This window comes from Erinaceus europaeus, chromosome 10 (genome assembly GCF_950295315.1).
Source record: "Erinaceus europaeus chromosome 10, mEriEur2.1, whole genome shotgun sequence".
Lineage (NCBI taxonomy): Eukaryota > Metazoa > Chordata > Mammalia > Eulipotyphla > Erinaceidae > Erinaceus > Erinaceus europaeus.
In genome coordinates, this window is record NC_080171.1 from 77,830,715 (window position 1) to 77,856,451 (window position 25,737).

Consider the following 25,737-nt stretch of genomic DNA (forward strand, 5'->3'; position numbering starts at 1 on the left):
TGAATATGATTTCATCAAATACATGATTTGCAGAAAATTTTCCCAGCTTGTGACTTGTCTTTCTACTCTCTTATATCCAGTGTTATTTAATTGGTACCACTGGGAATGTTAATCTGGTCCCTCTTAACTACTTTTTCTTGAAGCAAAATCTAAGCTATTGCTAATTTTTTGAATCCTGAAATTGTTTAGTAGCTTTATAATTGATTCTTTGTTATTTTTCAAAATAGATTATCAAAAAAAAAATCTGCAACTATAACTCTAACCATTCTTTTCCAAGACTTGTGTCTCTCATTGTTATTTATTTGCTTGATTACAAGAATGTGTACATTATCAGATAACAGTGGAATTACTGGATACCCTTAAATTACTTCTGCCTACACTGTATAAGATTCTGACTTTGAACTTGAGAGGAGTGTGTGTGTGTGTGTGTGTGTGTGTGTGTGTGTGTGTACGCATGTGTGCCTGTGAATTCATGTTATGGTCCTCAATCTTATTTCAGTACGTAATTTTATCTGTAATAGAAGTTGAGTTTTGCTAAGGGCCTTTTCAACATCTATAGATACCTCTTTTTTTTCTTTAAATGTAAGTATTTACAGTAATTTATTTTCTGATACTTAATTATTTTTGTAGTCTTAGATGAAACTCCATGTTATTGTCATACTCATATTGTTAATGTGATATTGCATTCTATTTGTTAATATTTTATGTTGTACAATTTTTTGATTGATACTTTGTAAGATATAATATCCTGTAACTTTCTTATATTCAAGTATAACATTTAGCTATCAATCCTATATAGATATCTCTTTAACACCATTAAATGAAGTTTCATTTTCCTATGTTTTTTTATAATTTTTTAAATATTTATTTCCTTTTGTTTTATTGTTGTTGTTATTGATGTCATTGTTGTTGGATAGGACAGAGATAAATGGAGAGAGGAGTGGAAGATAGAGAGGGGGAAAGAAAGACATCTGCAGACCTGCTTTATCACTTATAAAGCGACTCCCCTGCAGGTGGGGAGCCGGGGGCTCATACCGGGATCCTTATTCCGGTCCTTGCACTTCATGCCTCGTGCGCTTAAACCACTGTGCTACTACCGGACTCCTCATTGTTTTAAATGGAAACAATTATAAGGTATTATAATTTTTAAAAAATATTTATTTATTCCCTTTGTTGCACTTGTTGTAGTTATTATTGTTGCTGATGTCGTCATTGGTGGATAGGATAGAGAGAAATGGAGAGAGGAGGGGAAGACAGAGAGGGGGAAAGAAAGACAGACACCTGCAGACCTGCTTCACCACCTGTGAGGCGACTCCCCTGCAGGTGGGGAGCTGGGGGCTTGAACCAGGATCCTTGCGCTTGGAGCCACCTGCGCTTAACCCGCTGTACTACTGCCTGACTCCCAGTATTATAAACTTTATAATGTATTGTAAAAGTTATGCATCTGCTACTGCTGATTATAATCAAAATCCCCTGGGGCTGGCTAGTGGCACAACAGGTTTAGCACACATAGTATGAAGCATAAGGACCCACACAAAGATCCCAGTTCAAGCCCATGGCTCCTTATCTGTAGGGGGTGGGAGTGGGGGAGTTGCTTCACAAGTGCTGAAGTAGGTCTGCAGGTATCTATCTCTCCCTCCCTCTCCCCTCTATATTTTCCCCTCCCCTCTCAACTTGTCTCTGCCCTATCCAAAAAATTTAAAAAAAAAATTAAATGGCCTCCAGGAGCAGTGGATTTGTAGTGCAGGCACTGAGCCCCAGTGATAACCCTGGAGGCAAAAATAAAATAAAATAACCAAAATCCCTAACCTGTTTCTTAGAATATACTTTAAATATTTTCTTAAACTATAATCAAAAGGCAGCCCAGGAGATGGTGCAGAAGCAAGAGGTCCAGAGTTTGATCTCCAGCACTACATATACCAGAGTGCTGGTGTAGCCTGTGAGTGTGTGTAACATAGGTACAAACTAGGAAGTAAAAACTATCATTAGGGCTTAAAGTGCTCAATATATTGTTCTAGATCACCAGAGTTAAAACAACACTTGTTTTGGATGCCTCCTTTATTGAAACTTGCTGCCCTTTTCATAAATGATCACACATTCTGATGGTTTTACTAGCTGGATTTGGAGCTTTGCCTGAGAGTTTCTCCCAGTATTACTGTTTGAATATTGAAAATTAATTTGGGGTATGTGTGTATACATTGTTTTAATCTTTTTTTTTAATATTTATTTTATTTATTTATTCCCTTTTGTTGCCCTTGTTGTTTTATTGTTGTAGTTATTATTGTTGTTGTTGTTGTTGTTGGATAGGACAGAGAGAAATGGAGAGAGGAGGGGAAGACAGAGAGGAGGAGAGAAAGATAGACACCTGCAGACCTGCTTCACCGCCTGTGAAGCAACTCCCCTGCAGGTGGGGAGCCAGGGTTCGAACCGGGATCCTTATGCCGGTCCTTGTGCTTTGCGCCACCTGCGCTTAACCCACTGCGCTACAGCCCGACTCCCGTGTGTATACATTTTTTCTTCATCAATATCAGCCTAAAAATAAAGATGCTAAAAGCATTGTGATGATACGCATGTCCTCAAGTATAGGCATCATAACACTATGAGATGCTGGGTGGTGGTGCACTCAGTTAAGCACACTAATTGCTATGCTCAAGGGCCAGGGTTCAAGCCCCTGCTCTCACCTGCAGGGAGGACATTTCATGAGCAGCGAAGCAGGTCTGCAGGGATCTATCTTTCTCCCTATCTCCCCTTCTTTCTCAATTTCTCCCTGGCCTGTCAAATAAAAATAAAGAGTGCCAGGAGCCATGGATTCATAGTGCCAGTCCTGAAAGCCCCAGCAATAACCCTGGAAGCAAAAAAAAAAAAAAAAAAAAACAACACTATGAGATGCCTACTGAGGAGATGATCTGTGGGAAACATTATTCATGGAAAGATCAGAAAGCTGTCTGCTTTTTTTTTTTCTTTTATTATTTTTAATTAGTGAGTCAATATTGGTTTACAGAATTACATGTCATCAGTGGTACAACTCCACACTGTTCCCACCACCAAAGTTCTGAATCCCTGATCCCCCCATTGCAGTCCGCCGCACCTCTCCCAAGGTTTCAGACATGGGTTAACCATCATCTCCATAACTGTCTGTCTACATTTGTACATAATTGCCCCCATTTTCTTCCACGTCCAGTGCTCTCTTCCCCTCCAAGCCACACATGACCCTATTACTACATCCAAATATCTGTATTTCCTTCTCTCTCTTTGAGTGCTGATGGAGCTGGAGTTCAGAGCCCTCTTATCTTCCTCCTATCACTTATCCCCTGTTGGGAGTATGGGTCAGGGTTTGTTTTTGGGGTGCAGAAGGTAGGAGTTCTGGCTTCTGTAACTGCTTCTCCACTGGACATGGGTGTTGGCAGGTTGATCCACACCCACAGCCTGTTTCTATCTTTCCCTTGTGGGCCAGAGCTCTGGAGAGTTGAGGTTGTCTGCCCAGAGAAGTCAGAATGGAATCATGGTAGTGTCTGCAACTTGGTATCTGGAAGGTGGCAGGACATAAAGTGAGACAAAATGGTTAATGAATAGAAGCCAAAAAGTAGGAACAGAGTTGATGAGATTAGGGATCTTAAGGTGGAAGAAAGCTAAGGAAGTCCATTTTAGGTATGTTTCTAGGGGCCTATACCTATGTTTGCTTGAATTTGATAGCTAAAATGAAGTTGAATAAAAACATTGTCTGAGGAAATGGTGTTAGAGAAAATGGCTAGAAAGTTGGATTAGGGCAGAGAGTAGCTCCCATTCTTGAAAATATTCTGTGGATAGAATAAACTATTTATCGGGAGTCAGGTTAAACGCAGGTGGCAAAGCGCAAGGACCAGCCTAAGGATCCCGGTTCGAAACCCTGGCTCCCCACCTGTAGGGTAGTCACTTCACAAGCGGTGAAGCAGGTCTGCAGATGTCTGTCTTTGTCTCCCCCTCTGTTACCCTCCTCTCTCCATTTCTCTCTATCCTATCCAACAATGATGACAACAGTAATAACTACAACAATAAAACAAGGGCAACAAAAGGGAATAAATAAATTTTTTTAAAAGAATTAACTGTTTATCTCCACCCATCTGATCCAGGACCCATATCTATATTTATATTTAGCACCATAGGCTGTGTAACTTCTGAGTCCCTATTGGTCTAAGCTCATAGCTCATGGTCACATCTGGGAACATTGTAGGCTGCACTCATTTCAGGATCAGTCTTCCTCGAGTGGCAGGACAGAATACCTCAGTCTTCCTTCGGTGAGCCCTATGGTGAGCTGCTACTTTTTCTACACTGAAACAGTTTATGTAACTTTAAGATTATCTGTTTTTGAAAGACTGGGTAGAGCTCCTTGGTGATATTAACTTGGGTTTGGCCTTTCTTTGGTAGATTAATTCTTTGATGATGTCTCTATTTCTGTCTAAATATTGTTCTGTTTGAACTTTATCTTCTGAGATGAGTTTAGTAAATCATGATTAGAAATGATCCGTTTCATTTAAGACATTGTACCCAGGTGTCAACAACTGTCCTGTAAACCCTTACCCTCGTCCTCTCCCTCACCCCCCAAAATAAAATCAATTGGGGAAAAAAGTTACTTCATTTAAGGAGCAGAGAGCTAGCTCATCAGGTAGGACACTACCTTGCCATACAAATCTCAGGATCACCTGGGAGTGCCATAGTATGAGGATTTTTGTGCCATGGTACCTTTTTTTTCTCTGTATGTGAATGGAGTTGTTGAGCCAGGAGTAATGGCTCAGTACCACAAATAAATAACTGTGTTATTAAAGGATCTATTTGATCTAGGTTATCCAATTTAGAAGTGATGCAAGTGTTTAAGAATATCTCCCTTTGTTTAATGTTCTTACTCTTTAAAAAAAAAAAATCCTGGAGGCCAGACGGTAGTGTAGCAGGTTTAGCACACATGGCCAGCATAAGGACCCCTGTTCCAGCCCCCAGCTCCCCACCTGCAGGGGGTCGCTTCACGGGCAGTGAAGCAGGTCTGCATGGTAATGTGTGTGCTCAACCAAGTGCGTCGCCACTTGCTCATTATCATAGTCTTATCCTTTTGATGTGTTAATGATTTGTAGTGACAGCATATCTGCTTCCTGATTTTTGATAGCACATTGTTCCTCTTTTCCTTTGTCCTTGCCAAAAGTTTACTTTCATTGATTTAAAAAAATTTTTTTTTGTATTATCTTTATTTACCTGCTAGAGACAGCCAGAAATCGACAAGGGAAGGGGTGACAGAGGGGAAGACACACCTGCAACACTGCTTCACCACTCGCAAAGCTTTCCCCCTGCAGGTGGGGACTGGGGTCTTGAATCTGGGTACTTGGGCATTGTAACATATGCACTTAACCAGGTGCACCATCACCTGCCCCCTCATTGATCTTTTCAACAAGCCAGATTATTTTATTGATCATTCTAAATTTTTCCCTTTTTTTCAAATGCATTTGATTTCTGATTCTTACCATTTTCTTCTTTGCAGTTAGTTTTGCTCTTTTATCATTTCTTTGAAGTAGGAGCTTAGATTGTTGATTTGAATATTTTCCATTTTTCAAATTAAGCATTTAGGGTGATATAGATGTCATCACTACATAGCCTCTCCAGACCAACTTTTTTCATTCCTTGTTTTTTGAAGGGTGAGGAGAGTTGTAGATAGAGAGGAGAGACAGAGAAGGAGAGGGAGAGGGAGAGAGGAAAGACACTTCTACATTGCTCTATCATCTGTGGAGCTCCTTGAGTGCCATCTCCCTGTGGTGATAGTAACTGAACCCAGGGCTTAACACATGGAAGGTATACACCCTACCAGATAAACACTCTCCTGGCTTTCTATATTTTTGTTTTCATTTAGAGTCCTATTAAAAATTTTCCGTTGAGACTTCCTCTTTGACTCATGATTTAGAAATATGTTGTTTAATTTCCAAATGTTTGGGTATTTTTCCTGCTGTTTTTCTATTATTTTCTAATTTATTTTGTGGTCAGTGAAAACATTCTGTGATTGTATTTTTGTTGTTGAAATGTACCAGAGTACTGCTCAGTGCTGGTTTATAATGCTGCAGGAGGATTGAATCTGGGACCTTGGAGCCTCAGGCATGAGAGTTGGGTTTTTTTTTTTTTGGGGGGGGGGTTGCATAAACATTATGCTCTCTTCCCCACCGAATTTCAGTTCTTTCAGATGTGTTATGGTTTGGTTAATGGCTCAGGTTATGGCATATGTTGGTATTTGATTTGTAGGCACTTGAGAATAATAGGTATTGTGCTATTGTTTGGTGGAGATTCTGTAAATGTCAAGTCCTGCTATTGGATGAGGTTGAGTTCTGTGTACATTCTGATCTTCTGTCTAGCTCAGTCAGATACTGAGGACAAGGTATTCAAGTCTACAACTATACATGTGGATTTATCTGTTTCTTTCAGTTCTGTTAAATTTTTGTTTCACATGTTTGGTGGTTCTGTTGCCAAGTATATGCACATTTAGATCTTTTGATGCATTTGGGGTTGGATAGGAGAGACAGAGACGAGGGGGTTGGAGGTTCTAGCAGAGGAGTGCAGCTACTCGTATACCCTTGACCAAAGACCAGTCGTCTCTCTTTGGGGAAGGTCATCCTCTTCGACCTAGTGCACATGGAGTGATGAAGGAGGACGAGGACACCCTCCTAGCCAGCCATATCAGACTAATCAACCCTACAATCAGTGGGGGGTGCAGATGTCACAAACCGATCACCCTCACATCTGTACATGTGTATTTAGAATTGCTCTTTTATTTTTCCCAGAGCACTGCTCAGCTCTGGCTTATGGTGGTGCAGGGGATTGAACCTGGGACTGTGAAGCTTCAAGCATGAGTGTCTCTTTGCATAACCATCATTATATCTCTCCTTTCCAAATTCTTAGCCTTATGTAGTGTGACATTCTATGGCTAATCATGCTCTTTGCTCTGAAATCTACAAAGTAATGCAGATATACCCATTTCTGCTGTTGTTTAGTAAATATTACATGATATATCCTTTTTACCTTTTTACTTTCAAGTCAGCTGTATGTTTTTAATTCACTCTCTCAATTCTTCTGTTTGGCATGTTTATGCCATTTACATGTTTTATCCATCTTTTTTTAAATTGCTCTGGTTTTTTTCCCCTACCTTCCTCTGGATTACTTGTATGTAGTTTAGAATTCCATTTTAATTTACCTATAGGATATATGGACTGTATTTTAATTGTTGCTGTGTATGTTCTGATCTGCTTGAATAAAAGGTGCATATCACATTATGTATCCAACTTATCCCAGTCTACTAGGGCTATTTAAATGAAATATAGAAATTTGGGGCTAGGTGGTGGCACACCTGGTTAAGTGCTCACATTACAGTGTGCAAGGACCTACATTCAAGCCTCTGGTTCCCACCTGTAGGAGGAAAGCATCACAAATGGTGAAGCAGGGCTGCAGGTATCTCTCTGTCTCTTTCCCTATCTTCCTCTCCCCCTTCAATTTCTCTCTGTCTCTATCCAATAACAAATATTTTTTTAAAAAATAAATATAGAAACTTCGCCTTTCTGTTCATTCCCTCATTTGTAATATGATTGTCTTATTTCCTCTACATATGTATTTGTGTGTTACAATTTTTGCTTCAACTATCAAACATTACTTCAGAAATTATAGAGATGAAAACATGTGTTCTACTAACCCACATTTTTATACTCTTTCTGTTCTTCTTTCCTTGTTCCAGTATTTCTTCTTTCATTGTTTACTTTCTGTTTGGAGGGCCTTTCTTAGCCATTCTTTTAGGGTAGATCTACAATTGAAAAATTCTCTTTGTTTTCCTTCATCTGAGAAATGCCTTGATTTTCCACTTCATCCTGTTTTCACTGGATATAGAATTCTAGGTTGACAGTTCTTTTTGTTTCAGCACTTGAAAAACGTGTGCCTCTTCCTTCTGACCTCCATGGTTTCTGATGAGAAATCTACTGTCATTCGAATTATTTTCTTCCTATAGGTAAGATGTTGTTTCTCGCTGCTTTCAAGATTTTCTCTGTCTTTATATTTTCAGACCTTTGATTATGATGTATTTTGGCATGGGTCTCTATAGGTTAATCCTGTTTGGAGTTCATGCACCATCTTGAATATTTAGGTGTATGCCTTTTGCCAAATTTGAAATTTTTTCATCCATTATGTCTCTGAATTCATCTTCAGCTTTAGCCTCTTTCTGTTTTCTTTTCAGAACTCTGTGATGACATGAATGGTAGATCTTTTGTTAGAGTCCTTAAGGCCCCTGAGTTTCTGTACTTTTTTCATTATATTTGCTCTGTATTGTTTAGATGATTTCTATTTTTCTATCTTCCAGTTCACTGGTTATGCTGTTGAACCCATCTATTGAATTTTTTTATTTCATTCATCATCATATGTTTCAGTTTCTTTGCTAAGACTTTCTATTTATTTGTAAGATGTAGATTGTTTTTTCCTCCAGGGTTATTGCTGGGGCTCGGTGCCTGCACTACAGATCCACTGCTTCTGGAGGCCATTTTTTCCATTTTGTTGCATTTGTTGTTGTTGTTTTTGGTTACTACTGTTGTTGTTGGGCAGGGCAGAGAGAAATTGAGAGAGGAAGGGAAGACAGAAAGAGTAGAGAAAGACACCTGCAGACCTGCTTCACCTCTTGTGAAGTGACCCCCCACCCCACCCCCAAAGGTGGGGAGCCAGAGGCTCGAACTGGGATGTTTATGCCTCCTTGCACTTCACACCATGTGTACTTAACCTGCTGCACTAACACCAGCCAGGTTTTTTTCAGTTGTCTCAGGTGTGTTTTAAGTCATCTGTTGAAACATTTATTTTATTATCTTTATTTATTGATGGATAGAGACAGCCAGAAATCCAGAGGAAGTGGGAGAAAGAGAGGGAGACAGAGAGACACCTGCAGCACTGCCTCACCACTTGAGAAGCTGTCCTCCTTCAGGTGGGGGGGAGGACTTGAACCTGGGTCCTTGCACATTGTAGTATGTGTGCTCAACTAGGTGCACCACCACCCGACCCCCCAGTTTTTATGATGGATGCTTTGAAATCATTTTCAGATAGTTCTAACATGTATTATCTTGGTGTTTGTTATTTGTCTTTTCTTGTTCAAATTGAGGTTTACCATGTTCTTGGTGTGACATGACTTTTTTATGAAAACCTAGACATTTGGTATTATATTATTTTATTTATTTATTTGGATAGAGACAGAGAGAAAATGAGAGGGGAGGGGGAGATAGAGAAGAGAGAGACAGAGAGATAACTGCAGCCCTGCTTCACCAATTATGAAGCTTTCCCCCTGCAGGTGGGGACCAGCGGCTTGAACCTGGGTCCTTGTGCAGTGTAATATGAGCACTAAACCAGGTGCACCACCGCCTGGCCCCTTGTATTTTTATTTTTATTTTTATTTTTATTTTTTTGGGGGGCTCGGTGCCTGCACCATGAATCCACCGCTCCTGAAGGCCATTTTCCCCCTTTTTGTTGTCCTAGTTGTTGCAGCCTCGTTGCAGTTATTATTGCCATTGTTGACATTGCTTTGTTGTTGGATAGGACAGAGAAAAATGGAGAGAGGAGGGGAAGACAGAGAGAGAGGGGAGAGAAAGATAGACACCTGCAGACCTGCTTCACCGCCCGTGAAGCGACTCCCCTGCAGGTGGGGAGCCAGGGACTCGAACTGGGATCCTTACGCCGGTCCCTGCGCTTTGCGCCACCTGCGCTTAACCCACTGCGCCACCGCCCGACTCCCGTATTTTTTTTTATATAATTTCTCTGAGCCTTATAAAAACTCCTTCTTTATTTTGTATTTGTTTTTATCTTGGCTTACTTCACTCCTATCTTCTTTTTTCTCCATTGCTATCATTTTAGTTATTGTGTCCTTCCCTGGACTCCCTGAGATTTCTGAGATGATTTTGTGTGTGTTGTTGTTTTCCATTTGTTTCCTGAGTTTGATCAATTCTCATTAAACTTCTCCTATTTTTATTTTGAACTTTTGAATCTGTTTTGTGTTGTTTTTATCTATTAGGAATCGTTTATGTATGTTTAATTTTTATTAAACATTTCTATTATAGATTCCCTCTGCTCTTCAGGGTGATGTGTGTATTTTTTTCATTAGCTTGAAAGTTTTCACCCTTTATATTTTGTTCTAATGGATATATTTTATGAAGTCAGTCTCATTTCTGATTAACAGTGCAGAAGGTTGACTCTTCCTGGACCAGAAATTCCCTTTGGTTTTACGGCTTGTTCTATAGTTGAAGAGCTGCTTCCGCTGTTAACATAATGAAGTCTAGTGTTTTTACTCAGCAGCACCTGGGGTACTTGTGTCTGACCAGTTCAGATTCTGTTTTTCTCCTCTCTGTAGGGTCCTGGACCTCTGCACTTGTCTTTCTCCTTCATCACTAAAGCACACTTTACCCTTTTGATGTTTCTTTTTCCTGGGGCTGCTATCTCCCGTCTCATTTACTTTGCAGACCCTTCCTTTCAAACCCTAAGCATTAATGCCATGATTTACTGGGTCTCAGTATCCGTGTGTGTGTGTGTGTGTGTGTCTTTTGTAGGACCAATACTAGTTGATGTCCATTCTCCAACATTACTGGGATCCTGTTCCACCCTCCCTTCTATACATAGTCTGGGTTTGATTCTGAAGGTCTTAAAGATTTGCTTCCCCCCACTTACACATAAATTCAAGTTTGTGCTTTTGTAACTCTTCATATGCTGGGAGTGTGGGCTTTAGAGGATTTTATTACCTCTACAGTGAGCTCACTGAGGAGGTGCATGTAGGTTACTGTCATTATCAGTGGGAGTGAGCTTCTTATCTTTAGTTCCTACTGGATTTATGGTGACCTCTTTTTATGTTTCTTTAATTTTTATTATCTTTATTTATTTGACAGAGACAACTAGAAATTGAGAGGAAGGTGGAGATAGAGAGGGAGAGAGACAAAGAGACACCTGCAGTACTACTTAACCACACTGACAAAGCTTTCTGGGAGCTTGAACCTGGGTCTTGTACACTGTAACATGTGCAGTAAACCAGGTGCACCACCACCTGGTCCCTTTTTTATGTTTCTAATTCCACCCTTCCCTCTCTTGCTTAGTCCATTCTTCCTTCCTTTATTCCTGCCTTTCTTTTTTTAAATATTTTTATTATCTTTATTTTACTTATTGGATAGAGACACCCAGAAATCTAGAGGGAAGGGGGTGATAGAGAGGGAGAGACAGAGACACTGCAGCACTGCTTCACCACTCACAAAGCTTTCCTCCTGCAGGTGGGGACCAGGTGCTCAAACCTGGGTCCTTGCGCATTGTCACATATGTACTCAACCAGGTGTTTCTTTCTTTCTTTACCCCCTCCTTTCTTTTCTTTTTTTTTATTAAAAGCTTCTTTTTAAGGTTTTTAAAAATCTTTATTTATTTATTGGATAGAGACAGCCAGAAATAGAGAGGGAAGGGGACAATAGAGAAGGTGAGAGATAGAGACACCTGCAGTCCTGCTTCACCACTCTCAAAGCTTTCCCCATGCAGGTGGGGACCAGGGGCTCAAACCTGGGTCCTTGTGCATTACAACATGTGTGCTTGGGGCTAGGTGTGCCACCGCCCCCTCTTCTTATGTCCTTTTCACCTTCCTTTGATAAATTTTTCACAAACGTTTATTAATTTAGATTGTCAGAGTTTCAGTCTGATTTTCTTGATCTTTTCTGTCCTTTTACTGTTTAATTAATTTCTATTTTTACTTATTATCTCCTTTATCTTACTTTATTGTAATATTCTTTTTCCATCTACTGGATACTTAGTTCATGTTATTTACTTAGTTAATATGCTTAATGTTTAAAGTTTCACTCTAGCAATTAGTTTCATTATATTTTGTTAGGTTTTTTTTCATCTTCATTTATTTGATAGAGACAGCCAGAAATCGAGGACAGGGGTAATAGAGAGAGAGAGAGAGACAGATAGACAGACAGACCTGCAATACTGCTTCGCCACTCACAAAGCTTTCCCCCTGCAGGTGGGGACCCGGGTCCTTGCACATTGTAACATGTGCACTCAACCAGGTGTGCCACCACCTGGTCCCGTATTTTGCTAGTTTTGAAGCATTATTTGTTTGTTTTTGAAAGAGATAAATTAACAGGAAAGGGGGGATAGAGAGGGAAAAAGTCATAGAGATACCTGCAGCACTGTTTCACTGCACATGAAGCGCCCTACCCCCTCATGTGAAGACCAGGGTCTTGAACTCAAGTCCTTATGCACTATGATATGTGTACTCTACCAAGTAGGTGTGTCATCACCTGGCACCTAGCATTGTATTATTTACTTCTGACTCTTCCCCAGTTTCATTATTTCATATTTTATCCATGAAAAACCTATGGGTTGGGGTACCAACTAATAGAGGTGTGTGTGTGTATGTGTGTGTGTGTGTGTGTGTGTGTCCTTCATTTAGTTTTTCTGTTGCTGATTTTTGAAGTTGATTTTATTATCCTTTCTCCCATTATTTATCACTCCTTCTATTTCAGGTCATCCCTTCTCTCCTACCCACCCCCTTCCATATGAAGAGCATCTTTTCTATTCAATAATTTCTTTTAGTGAGATATGAAGTTGGTAAATTCTCAGTGTGCCTGAAAGTCTTTTGCATGGAATTTTAGTTTGACCATTTTTTTTCCCTCATATATAGAGGCCATGCTGGTGTCTCCAGGCCCTGCTGTTTGTATAAAGCCAGTCATCAGAGAGATTGTTCCTCTTCTTACATAACAACCTTCTTAGTATGAAGAACTGAGACACCCAGATTCTGAGCTCTCATGTTTCTGCCACCATCTACCTTCAAGCTTCTATCCCTGCCCCTTTTTTGCCTGCCAGTCTTGTTTCAGTGGTATTTCTCCTTTGTGTTTTAAGCAGAACACCCACATTTTAGTATATAATTTTAGCTAAAACTGTCTCTGTAAGCATCTCTAGATACTAAGGTTTTAAAATCTCCACAGCAGCATTACTACACCTAGCTGAGGTGATATTAATTAACTTTAATATTTATTTATTTATTTCAGTTGGGTAGGACAGAGTGAAATTGAGAGGGAAGGGGGACATAGGGAGAGGAGGAGAAAAACACCTATAGAACTGCTTCATTGCTCGTGAAGCTCTCCCCCTGGAGGTTAGGACCAGGGGTTTGAACCTGGGTCCTTGTAAAGTTTGCTCCTGGTGCACTGTCACCCTGCCCCCGGTGATATTAGTTCTTAACTGAGAGAATCGCCATCAACTCACATATAGCAAAGTTATTTTTGCTTGGGCCAGGATCCAAACACATTCATGCATGGGGCTCTGATTAACCTTGCTAGGTCTCCCATATTCTGTAATAATTCTTTCCCTGTCATCTGATTTATGCCACTTGCTTTTTAAAGAAATGATTCTATCTGTCCTGCAGAATGTAACCCTCCCCCCATTCTGGAGTGGTCTCTGGTATCACATTTAACACTCCATCTTAGCTGGCAATCAGATCAAAAACAGACCTTCTGAACCATGACTCTGGCGTCTGTTGGTGGCAGCTTTCTTAAGCATTTTAGGATAACTAGCATCATTCCCAACCTCTTACCTGATAGATGCCAACAACACCCTAGAGGCTGACAGTGAAAACAATCACACCAGCACAGCAAATGTCCCTCAGAGCCACAGTCATGCTGACTGTGTGCAGCCCAGAGAATCCTCAGGGGTTCCCTGTGCCTGGGGTCAGGGTACTCAGCTTGGGTTTCCTGTCTTTCCTGTCAGGGAGTGAGCTTGGTGAGCCGGCTCTTCTGGCTGCCCACCTACAAGCCCCCCTGCCCTGCCCTCAGTGCTCTAGTCAGTGTTGGTGGAGGTGGCACAGATCAAGGAAGGTGTTAGGCAGAGCAGAAGGACTGGGTCACCACACTTTATCATGGTGCCTTTTATCATGCATTTATCATGGTGCATTTATCATGGTGCCTTTTTTTGGAACGAAGAAGTCACCTTATCATTTGGTCACCTCGGAATACAGCTTGTATTTGTTTAAGCAAGGCCGGTAGCTGGGTCTGTCCCTTTGTTTACACATTTTCAGAATAATGAATTGGTCCCCAGGGAACTCCCAGTGTGACCAGTGAGACATAAGTGAATGGTCTTGGAGGGAGCTTAGATACTGGCACGCCCCGCATCTCTAGACCTGCTTACTAGCACTTCTCTTCCTGTTGTCCTCACCAGAGCTTCCCTGCTCTGTACCAGCTTTTTCAGATAAAGAGACAGAGACAGAGATGGAGAGACACCACAGCCCCAGTGTGTGCTTCCAGTGGGGGGGGGCTCAAACCCAGGCACACACACACATGACAAAGCAGCACACAGTCCAAGTGAGCTCATGAAGCTCCCCCCACTCGCCCCAATGCAGATGCTCCCATGTGCAGTTGGGGGCTGGGCCTCAGGTCCTCAAGTGTGGGGAAGTGTGCACTCTGCTGCCTGAGCTTCACGAGCCTCCTCACCATTGCTTTTGACACTCAGTGTCCCTTCTTTTGCTCGCTGTAGTCCCATCAAGTTGACCTCTTGACAGGAGAGGAGCTGTGAGGCAGCTGCATCAGAAAACCACCTATGGACACCTTCCTCTCTGTGTTGTTCCTCCCTCCCTCCTGGGAGTGTCATCTCCCAGCCACAGGCAGGGCTGCAGCAGGAGCTCTGGGGAGAGATGGCTCTGACTGAAACCCATGGCTGCTGCTGCTGGGCGTTTATTACTTTCAACCTTCCTCTTTTTGCTTTCTTGGTGTTTCAATGCCAGGGATCAAATCCAGGGACTTGTGAGTATGAAGCATGTGCTCTGCTGCTTCATCCCCGCCCTTATTTTCCCTCTTGCTGACAAGGAGCACCCATGGGGTGGAGAGCCGCCTTGTCAGCTCCATCTACACACATAGGAAGAGCTCTGTGCATCTGGCCACAGACGGTGCCAAATGAGGCTTTATAGTAAAATGGAAAGTGGACTTAATCAGCTTTATCCTGAACTTCCCAAAGAAGAACCAGTTTATGCATTAGATGAATATAATCAAGCCTTGCAAGTGTCAGTGGATCCTGGTTCCTTGCTGGTTGGATCCTGACTCCTTTAAAACTCACCTATTTGTGAGTTGCCTGTTTGTAGCCCTTACCCTGAGAAGTGCCTTACTTTTTAGAACAGTTGTAGCCAAATCCTAAAAGAAACGAATCAACTGGAAATCTTTCCAGCTCCCCAGGGTCTGATGCCAGCCTAAATGAACATGAGAGAGAGAGAAGTTTACGCCCTGCATGTCTTGGGATGCAAATTTTATTTATCTATTTATTTCTTTCCACTAGGGTTATTGCTTGCTTGGCCTCAGTGCTTGGACAACTCTACCACTCCCAACAGACATATTTTTTCCTTTCTTTTCTTTTCTTTTTTATTCTTTCTAGTAGAGACAAAGAAATATAGGGAGAAAGAGAGTCACCTGCAGCACTGCTCTACCACTCATGAAACTTCCCCCATGCAGGTGGGGACCCGGTGTTTGAACCCCAGGCATTATGTATAGTGATGTGTGTGCTCTACCAGATGCACCACTGACTGGTGCCTTGGGTTTCAGTTCTATTTAGGCTGAAAAGGGCTGTCTCATTCTTTAGAGATTGTGTGTGTCGGGGCCAGGTGGTGGTGTACCTGGATAAGCGCTCACATTACAGTGCACATGGACCTGGGTTTAATCTCCTGGTCCCCACCTGCAGGGGGAAGCTTCACAAGTGGTGAAGCAGGGTTACAGGTGTCTGTCTCTTTCCCTCTCTGTCTCCACCTCCCTTTTCAACTTATCGGTGTATCTATCCAGTGATAGATAGATGCAATAGATTTTTTAAAAAACACTTAAAAGAGGGATTGTGTGGGTTGAATAGGATGTTTGTTCATTTCTCTGCTGTCAGAGATTTCTGCCTCTGTGATTCCTTTTTTTGGACAGAGACACCACAGTGCTGCTCCACCACATGTGAAACTTCCTCTTTGCCTGCTACTCCCACATGATGGCCAGGGGGCTCAAACCCAGGTCCTCACACATGGTAAAGTATGTGCTCTGTAGGGCAAGCCATCTCCGGGCCGCAGTGAGCTGAGTATGGCAAAGAGGACCTGCAGGTTCTTATCCTTGCTTCTAGGGCTCCCATGGGCTTGTGTTGTCCTCCAAGTAAGAGTGCATTCCTTGTAGTGAAAGCCACTGCTGTCTTCGGTGGGGTGGGGGGAGGACAGCAGTGCTGTCCTCCCACTCTTGGGCTGTTCCTCCTTCAGGGGCTCCCTTCCACATCTTGCCCATTGCCTGTCTCAGTGAAGTTGGTTGTTGTTTTTTTCCCCCCACTTCCATAGTGACCATCTGTTGCAGCTCTCCTTCTAGCCCTTCCCCTCTCCTCTTGGTATACTGTTACTTCCTGGCTTTTAAAAAGTCTGTAAGGGCTGTTGGAATAGCTTATTTGGACAGTGCACTGCATTGCCTTGTGCATGATCTGGGTTCAAACCTAGCTCCCACCACATTGAAGGAAGCTTTGGGGTTATAGTCTCTTTCTCTCCCTCCCCCATCTCTCTATCTCTCTCCTCAGAGTGGAGAACCCTCTCTGAACCCCCAAGGCTCTGTCCCCAGCTCTCCCGGCCTTGGGTTTGCCTTCCTGCCCTTGTGGCAGGAGCTGAAAGGCTGTAGTTTGGAAATGATGTCTCCTCATTTGAAAGTAATGATGTTCTTTTTAGGAAAGGCCTTTAAAAGTTGAAAGGACAGTGAGGCAATGACACACCTAGTTGAGTATACATGTTACCATACGCAAGGACCCAGGTTCGAGCCCCCACTCCCCACCTGCAGTGGGGACACTTCATAAGCAGTGAAGCAGGTCTGCAGGTGTCTCTGTCTCTCTCCCTCCCACTCTCCCATCTCAGTTTCTCTGTGTTCTACCCAAAAAGAGGGGGTGGAGTAGGGAAATGGTTGTTGGGAGTGTTGGATTCCTAGTGCCAACACCAAGTCCCAGTGATAACCCTGGTGACAATAAAAATTACAAAAGAAAATGACAGTGAGGGGAACTAGCATGACTGGCTGAAAAGCACCCAGTACTCACCAGTTGTATGGGGGGGGGGGGTTCACAGGGTCTCATGTGTGCAGTTTGTATTTCTTCACTTACCACAACATAAACCACTGCTTCTGTCATTTACACTCGTTGGGGGTGAGTCTTACATCCACTGTGTGCTGCTTCTTACATCCACTGCTGTGGCCCCAGAAGTGGTGCAGCAGATAAGCCTAATGGACCCTCAAACATAAGGTTCTGAGTTCAGTCCCCACCATTACATATGCCAGAGTGATGCTATGATTCCCTTTCTCTCTCCTCTCTCACTAATAAAATGAAAAATACTGCATACTTAGCTTGTTGCCTGCAGTTGCAGATATTATAATTTTTGTTATTGTTAAAGAGCTTGCAATGATAATAGTGTGTGTGTGTGTGTGTGTGTGTGTGTGTGTGTGTGTGTGTCTTGATTTTCTTAAGAAATGACATCTTGTAGTGAAATCAGCTGCTGTATACAATTAGGGCTGTGATGCGCATGGCTGAGTCGATCTCCTGGAAGGTTATATAACCTGTGCAGAGCAAGACTCATTTGCCCCTGGCTGGAGGCTGTCAGCCAGGCAGGCACCACTGCTCTCAGCTCAGGGCTCTCTCCTCCCACCCAACCCTCCCTGCTGGAATGCTAGGAGGAGAGGGCTTGCCTGGTTCAGGCTCAGCAGACCTCCCTTCAAAGTGCACTTCAAGTCTGTGTTTAAAGAAGAAACAGAGGGTCCAGGTGGTAGTACACCTGATTGAGTGCACATGTTACAATGTTCAAGGACTCAGGTTCGAGCCCCTGGTCCCCACCTGCAGGGGGAAAGCTTTGCGAGTGGTGAAGCAATGCTGCAGATGTCTCTGTCTCTCTCCCTCTCTATCACCTCATTTCCTCTTGATTTCTGGCTATCTCTGTCCAATAAATCAATAAATGTAATTTTTTAAAATTTAAAAAATAATAAGAGCAGTAAGGGGAGCCAACAGCCAGGTGGTGGTGCACTTGGTAGAGCAAACATGTCACCATGTGCAGGGACCCAAGTTCAAGCCCTCCATTCCCCACGTGCAGGGGGAAAGCTTGAGAAGCTGTAAAGCTCTTTCTCTCACCCTTCCCTCTTGATTTCTCTCTTATATCCAATAAATAAAATATTAAAAACAAACCAAAAGGAAGCAACAGTGAGAGGGACAATGGCCCTGTGCTATCTTGCTGGCCCTATGGGGATCCCAGGAGGCTCAAGGGACAGAAGTGGGCACTGGGGAGGTGACCATAGATGCTCCAAAAGGAAGATGCTTGGCACAGGGAGTGGTCTGCTTAGAAAGTGCAGACGTGTCTATCTCCACCCAGGGAGCAGGTGTTCAAGGTCTGGTGGGGAGCAGTGAGTGAGGCTGGGAGAGCAGAGTCTGGAGCGGGCAGAGGAGAAGGGGCAAGAGTCGTGGGAGCAGATAAGAGGGCTCAGACCCCTTACTGAGTGTGGACAGGTTGATTCAGCAGGTGCTAGAGGAGAGAACCCTGGGCTACGGGTGTCCCACCCCCAAGCCAAGGGAGCAGGGGTGCTGTCACCAGGCAGATTGGCCTGGTCTGAGCCCAGGTGCCTGCTGCCTCAGATCTGCCTCATTCACAAGCCCTTCAGGGGACAGGGGCAGCACTGACACTATTATATGGAGGGAAAAATACCATAATTACCATGTCTGCTGCTTCCTGGTCCCTAGGTGATGTGGGCTGCCTTATGGTTGATGAAACCTAGAGATACTATCTAGAAAGGATATAATTAGCTAGAAGGTGAACTGTGGCCTAAGTTTATTTTTTTTATTTTTTTATATATTTATTTATTTTCCCTTTTTGTTGCCCTTGTTGTTTTATTGTTGTTGTTATTGATGTTGTCATTGTTGGATAGGACAGAGAGAAATGGAGAGAGGAGGGGAATACAGAGAAGAGGAGAGAAAGATAGATCTGCAGACCTGTTTCACCGCCTGTGAAGTGACTCCCCTGCAGGTGGGGAGCCGGGGGCTCAAACTAGGATCCTTACGCCAGTCCTTGTGCTTTGCGCCATGTGCACTTATCCTGCTGTGCTACCGCCTGACTCCCCCAAGTTAATTTTAAAATGTATTTATTTATTCCCTTTTGTTGCCCTTATTGTTTTATTGTTGTAGTTATTATTGTTGTTGATGATGATGATGTCATTGTTGTTGGATAGGATAGAGAGAAATGGAGAGAGGAGGGGAAGACAGAGTGGGGGAGAGAAAGATAGACACCTACAGACCTGCTTCACTGATTGTGAAGCGACTCCTCTGCAGGTGGGGAGCCGGGGGCTCAAAGTGGGATTCTTATGCTGGTCCTTGTGCTGGGTGCCACATGCACTTAACCCGCTGCGCTACCACCCGACTCCCTCCCCAAGTTAATTTTTAACAATCTAGGTTACCCACAAATTCCAACCATTGCTTTATAAATATTGTTCCAGAATTCTGGTATTAATCTCTTATTAAAATGTTTACCAATCGGAATTTTCATAGAAAAGTAAAAGAAAGTAGTAGATTGCTACACTATTACATGAAAGGAAACATAATTATTGTGTCTGCTGCCCCCTGGCTCCTGGGTGACATGGGTATCCCACAGGTGGGAACGTGGACCTGGAAGGCCAAGCTGATGGGAAGAAGGAGGCAGAGGCAGCACACAGCGGTCCCCGGCCCATCGTGCCCTACAGTTCCATGTTCTGCCTGAGCCCCACCAATTTGTGAGTGTCCTCAGTACCCACACTGGCCCCCCACCCTGCCTAGCAGCCCATGTATATCCATATCCCCAGCCCCCAGAGCTCATCACCAGACACGGCCCAGGGCCCATGTGGCCCAGCCAGGCTAGGTGGGGCGGGTGAGGAGAGGCAGGGAGTGGCCAGAGCTGGGGGATGTGTAGCAGAAGGGGGCAGGAATCCTGAGGTGTGGCAGGCGGCCCAGCCCACACACTCTAGGGTCTCCCACCCAGTGCTGCCCAGCAAAGTCCAGAGATCTTCCCAGAGCTGCTGGGGAAGCAGGTCTGGGGGTGCTGGTGGGCATTGCACCCCTTTCCATGCCTTCTCCCACTGCTCCAGGCACTTTCTCACTCAGACACAGAGACCACACGCTGCCACCTCCTCCAGTGCCAGGGCTTGAACCAAAGCTGTGTATAAGACCTGCACCTTCCACAGTGCTCCCTGCTCTGACCTCCAGCCATAGCCCTGCCCTCTGCATGGTCCTCACCACAGACTGGGGCAGATACTGTCCGGCACAGCCATATAGGCAAAGGGCTACAGACGAGGAGCCTGGAGCTGTGGCTGACCCACCCCTGTTAGGCTCCTGCAGTCCCCTCACCCAGCACCCAACCTCTCAGAGTCCTCACTCAGCACCAGGAGTGTGCAATGACTAGAACCCTGGATTAGCCTGCATGAGGCCCTGAATTTGATCCCTGGTCTTGCATGTGTCAGAGTAAGGCTCTGCTTCTTATTCTCTCATTTGAAAAAAATAAATCTTTAGAAAAGAGAAAGAGAGAGGGGGCTGGGTGGGGAGTGGCATACCTGGTTGGGTGCACATATTGCAGTACACAAGGACCCAGGTTCAAGCCCCCAATCCCCACCTGCAAGGGGAAAGCTTTGGGAGTGGGAAAGCAGTGTTGCAGGTGTCTCTCTGTCTCTCTCCCTTCTCTATCACTCCCTTTCCTATTTCTGGCTGTCCCTATCCAATAAGTTAATAAAGATAATAATTTTTTTAAAAAGAGAGAGAAAGGAAAAGGGAGAAAGAGAAAGGAATAGAGAAAGAGGAAAGAAGGGAAGCCCTGTCTCCAGCAGTGAGGTAATCAGGCCCACAGGCCATTTGCCCACAAAGCCCCCCTTTATCGCAGCCCCTGCTGAACAGGGAGAGGTGAGTGGGCCCATGGGCACCCCAGCCTCCATGACACGCCCCTGTCCCCAGGCTTCGGCGCTTCTGCCACTACATCGTGACCATGCGCTACTTTGAGATGGTCATCCTCGTGGTCATCGCCCTGAGCAGCATCGCCCTGGCCGCTGAGGACCCCGTGCGTGCAGACTCACCCCGCAACAACGTTAGTGCCAGCCTGTCCCACTGTCCTGCCATCCATCTGTCCATCCATCCTCATGCTGCCTCCTCTGGGTTGTGGGGGCAGCCTGGCCATGTACCTCAGGGAGGAGGTTCCATCAGGAGCAGAACTAGTTTACCCCTCAGGAGACTGCCCTTCCCCCCTGCTGCCTCTTCTGCCCTGGGCAGGAGGCTGCCATTGCACAGCCCAGTGGCCCCAGGTCTAAGACCTCACTCACATGCTTCCCTCCCCTGGGCCCAGGTGCTGAAGTACATGGACTACATCTTCACTGGCGTCTTCACCTTTGAGATGGTGATAAAGGTGAGCCCTCCCCCAGGACAGTCCCAGCAGCCTGTGTTCCCAGCAAGGTGGCTCGTGGGTGTCCTTCCCCAGATGACAGGATGGGGCTCCACTGAAGCCCCCCAGGAAGCCTCCCCACACATGGGCATCCAGCTGGGGCCAGTGCTGGCAGGGGGAGGTGGGGCAGAGTCCTAGGTGGATCTCTGAGTAGAGTCATAGTCCAGGGGGACCTGTGCAAATGTGGCATCCACATGTCCCTTCTGCCCTCACCTACCCTTCTAGCTGCCATTGGCATGCAGGAAAGGCTGAGGACAGCAGATTAAGGCCAGAGCTTAGCTATGCATCTGCAAGCTCTCCTGACACCTAGAGCCCAACTTTCTCGGCCTTAGGCTGTGCCCCCCCCCAACACCTGAGCTCACCCTACAAGTCCCCTGATGGTTCACCAGCAGGAGGTCCCAGGACCCCAGGGGAGTGTGGGTTCAGCAGGGCTCAGCCAGTCCCGGCCACCGTGGACACTCAAGGCATGTGGGGGCCCTCAGAGGATGTGGTTGCATCCCCTCTACTGACAGGACAGACCCTGGAGCCCACCTTCCCTGCCCCAGACTCCAGGCCCTGCCTCCCTAAGGTGTGTCTCCCCCTCAGATGATAGATTTGGGACTGCTGTTGCATCCTGGCGCCTATTTCCGGGACCTGTGGAACATTCTGGACTTTATTGTGGTCAGTGGGGCCCTGGTGGCCTTTGCCTTCTCGTAAGTACATGCGTCTGGGAGCAGCCCTGGGAGCCCTGATGGGTGTGGGTGGGAGGAGGGGCCTTGTGGCTCCTGTTCCTGGCTGGCACTGGACTGTGGACTTGGGGGGAGGGGGGTCTGCATGACTCTGGAACAGGCTGAACAATTTGAATCTTGGGGGGTGAGGTTACCTGTTCCAGGGGCCTCCTAAGCAGAGGTGCTGGCGGTGCTGGGCCTTTGGTTCCTGGGAGCCATGTGGCTTCGAGGGAGCTCCTCAGTGTCCTGCAGGGAGGGTGGGGCCTGGTGGGCCCAGGTGCCCTATGGGGTAAAATCCACAGAGAAGTCAGGGCGGGAGTGACTGTAGCCCTGGAGGTGGGGGCCCCCTTGTCTTCACGCCCACTGGAGGATTCGGGCATCCCAGCTATCCTCATTGACTGCCTTCTCTTTGTCTCCCTGTGGCTGGATCTCGGTAGAAGCGTCATGGGGTAATGCCTCCCCCCCCCACCCTGACCCCCCAGGGCCCATCATCAACTTGCTCACCTCTCACTCTCCACCAGGCTGCATGCTGAGGGCCATGTTCCAGACCCATCCTGCTCCCAGGGACCTGTGGGCCAGATGGCGGCTGTGGGCAAGCAGGGGCCAGTGTACCCAGCTCCCCAGATGACCACCATCCCAAGCCCGGTCCCCCGTGTCTCTCCTGGAAACACGCCCCCTCCTTCTCCCTCCACCACCTGCTCCACCACCACCCCAGCAGCTCTGGCCTAGTCGCCGGCCCCCTTTTGGGGGACAGGGGGGATGGGGACAGCACCAATGGAGATATGGGTATGAGAAAGGGGGAGCCCCTGTGGACAGCCCATCCCCAGACATCAGTGGTACTGGTGTGGGGTCTGTCCCCTACCCTGGGCATACTCAGCCCCCTCTTTGCCTACTTCCAGACCCCACAGGGTGACCACAGAACCCTGGTTTGGGCAAGGCCAGCATCTTGGGTTTCCCTGGGACCCTGATGTATTTGGGGGCATCTGAGCCAATTCTTAAGAAGGTCAGCCAGGGCTGGTAGACAAGGCCCCTAGCTGCTCACTCTCCCTGTAGCCTGACACCCCCTTCCCCAACTCCCCCATGCGCTCCCCTGAACTGGGGGACACGGCCTCTGAAACAGGGTAGGGCCCCAAGCAGGCTGAAGCCATGTCTGCAAATGGCTTCCTGGACCCTCCTCACACTTACTCTGGGCCTGGCTTCCAGCTGGCAGAGTCTCCTACTCTTTACAGTTTCTGGGCCTCTGGTAGCCTGAGGGAACCCCTTGTTCTGCCCTGGCCTTCTCTGTCAGGGGCCCTGAGGGGGCACTGATCCCAGACCGACCCCTAGGCAACATCCAGCACCTGGATCTTCTCCCCTGATTACCCTGGCCACCCCTCCTGTGTGCCTTTTCCTGTCTGCTTCTCCCTCACTCATCACTGTCTCTGCATCTTCTCTCAGTGACTCTGCTCCTGCTCTCCCTCTTCCTCAATCCTCACCTCACCTTCCTGTCATCCTTCTCTCCCTCCTTTCTCTTTCCATCTGCTCTCTCCCTGCTTCAGTCTATCTTTGTCCACCTGTCTCTTGTGTTGCTTGTTTCCATCTGACTGGTATCCTCCTCAATCCTTCCCCTCACTCTATCCCACTCTTCTTTCCTATCAGCTTTGTGTCATCTGGAGAGCTGAGAGGACAGACAGGGAACTAGATACCCCCTACCTCCCTCAAACAGAAGTGGAGAACAGGGGCCCAGGCAGTAGTGCAGTGGGTTAAGCACACATCGTCCAAAGTGCATGGACCAGCCAAAGGAGCCCAGTTTGAGCCCCCAGCTACTTACCTGCAGGGGAGTCGCTTCACAAGTGGTGAAACAGGTCTGCAGGTGTCTTATCTTTCTCTCCCCCTCTCTGTCTTCCCCTCCTCTCAGTTTCTCTCTGTCCTATCCAACAACAACAGCAGTGGCAACAATAACAACAACAACAAGGGCAACAAAATGGGAAAATTGGCCTCCAGGAGCTGTGGATTCGTAGTGCAGGCACTGAGCCCCAGCAGTAACCCTGGGAGCAAAGGAAAAAATAAATAAAAAGAAATGTAGAACAAGGGCTCTCAGCTCTTCTAGAAGGTTCTAGGCAAGACAGGGCATTGCTGCCGGCTGGGTATGGGATAGCCTCCCCTCCCATCTCTCCTCCTCTTCATTTCACTGCAGGGCTTAGCAGGGTAGAGGTATGTGGGGGGAAGCGTGGTGTGGGGGATGGGCCTTCCCATCTGGAGCTCAGGTATGCTCAGATGTGGAGGGGGAGGTGCAGGGCTCTGGTCTGGCAGGCGGGCTGCATGTGTCCTGCGTCTGCATGTGTGGCTGCTCCCTTCTAGAGGCTCCAAAGGGAAAGACATCAACACCATCAAGTCCCTGAGAGTGCTGCGTGTGCTACGACCCCTCAAGACCATCAAGCGGCTGCCCAAGCTCAAGGTCAATGTCAGCTCTAGGGATGAGTGGTGTGGGGCCTCACATTGTCTGAGCCAAAGCTGTTCAGGCCACTCTCTGGAAGGGTGGGAGACCAGGCATGTTCATGAATTTATTCCTCAGCCCCAGACCTGAATGAGCAGGTGCTTCCTGGGAGGAGGGGGCAGTGGGGACAATGAGGCAGGGGTCTCCAGGAAGGTGATGGAACAGCAGGGCCTCAAGGCTGGGTGTGGCTGCTGCCTTGCCCCCATATCTTGATCTATTTACCTATCTATCTCTCTAAAATGAAAAAGAATGAAAAGAAAGTAGGCCTGGGAGTCATGAAGTCATGCATGAACACGCTCTAGGAAGGAAGGGAGGGAAAAGAGGAAGAAAGAGAGATGGAGAGAGAAAGGGAGAGAGGGAGATGAGCAGTGTGCTTCCTGAGCTGCTGAAGTTGGAGTTCTGTCTGCTAAGCTCTCCTGAGCTCAGGCTTATCTGACTCTCCAGAACACAGTGAGGTGTGAAGAGCCAGCAGTGCAGGACATGAGTGAACCAGGCCAAATGGCTTCCCTCAGCCTCCGGCAGCTCTGGCCTATGCTGGGCAGTGTCCTGCGGGTAGCGAAGGGCCTGTCCCCACCCCACCCTATCCCAGCCAGACAGGAGGGAAAGCCTGGGCTGTAGCGTTACCTGGTAGTAACAGCCACCACACACCCAGAGTCCCTGCATTCTGCCCCTGCCATGGCTAGATAGCCATGCCCCCATGTCAGAAGACAGGGTTCTGGGCTAACTCACATCTGCAGCATGGCTTATCCCTCACATTCAGCCCACCTGCCGCCCCTCAAGTCACTGACTCCCATAGAGCATGGGGAGTAGTGCTGCCTGCCACCTCATAAGGCAGCTGGCCTGAGTGCTTTCTGGACAGCCCTTAGGGTGCTGAGTGGGAAGCCCTGTGCCCCTTAGGCCGTGTTTGACTGCGTGGTGAACTCCCTGAAGAACGTGCTCAACATCCTTATTGTCTACATGCTGTTCATGTTCATCTTTGCTGTCATCGCCGTGCAGCTCTTCAAGGGCAAGTTTTTCTACTGTACCGATGAATCCAAAGAACTGGAGCGGGACTGCAGGTAAACCAAGGCAGGAGCTGCCTGATGTGGCAGCCAACATCCCTT

The 25,737-nt window shown here is 46.3% G+C and overlaps 1 protein-coding gene across 1 annotated transcript in view; it reads left to right on the forward strand.

Moving 5' to 3' along the window:
- Positions 1-25,737, forward strand: part of CACNA1B (calcium voltage-gated channel subunit alpha1 B) — a 72,367-nt gene that overhangs the window by 14,201 nt on the left and 32,429 nt on the right. Inside the window, exons 7-12 of the mRNA XM_060200787.1 lie at positions 19,646-19,763; positions 20,971-21,100; positions 21,356-21,415; positions 22,037-22,143; positions 24,499-24,595; positions 25,532-25,692. Of these exons, the coding sequence (XP_060056770.1) occupies positions 19,646-19,763; positions 20,971-21,100; positions 21,356-21,415; positions 22,037-22,143; positions 24,499-24,595; positions 25,532-25,692 (673 nt within the window). The remainder of the gene's footprint in view (positions 1-19,645; positions 19,764-20,970; positions 21,101-21,355; positions 21,416-22,036; positions 22,144-24,498; positions 24,596-25,531; positions 25,693-25,737) is intronic.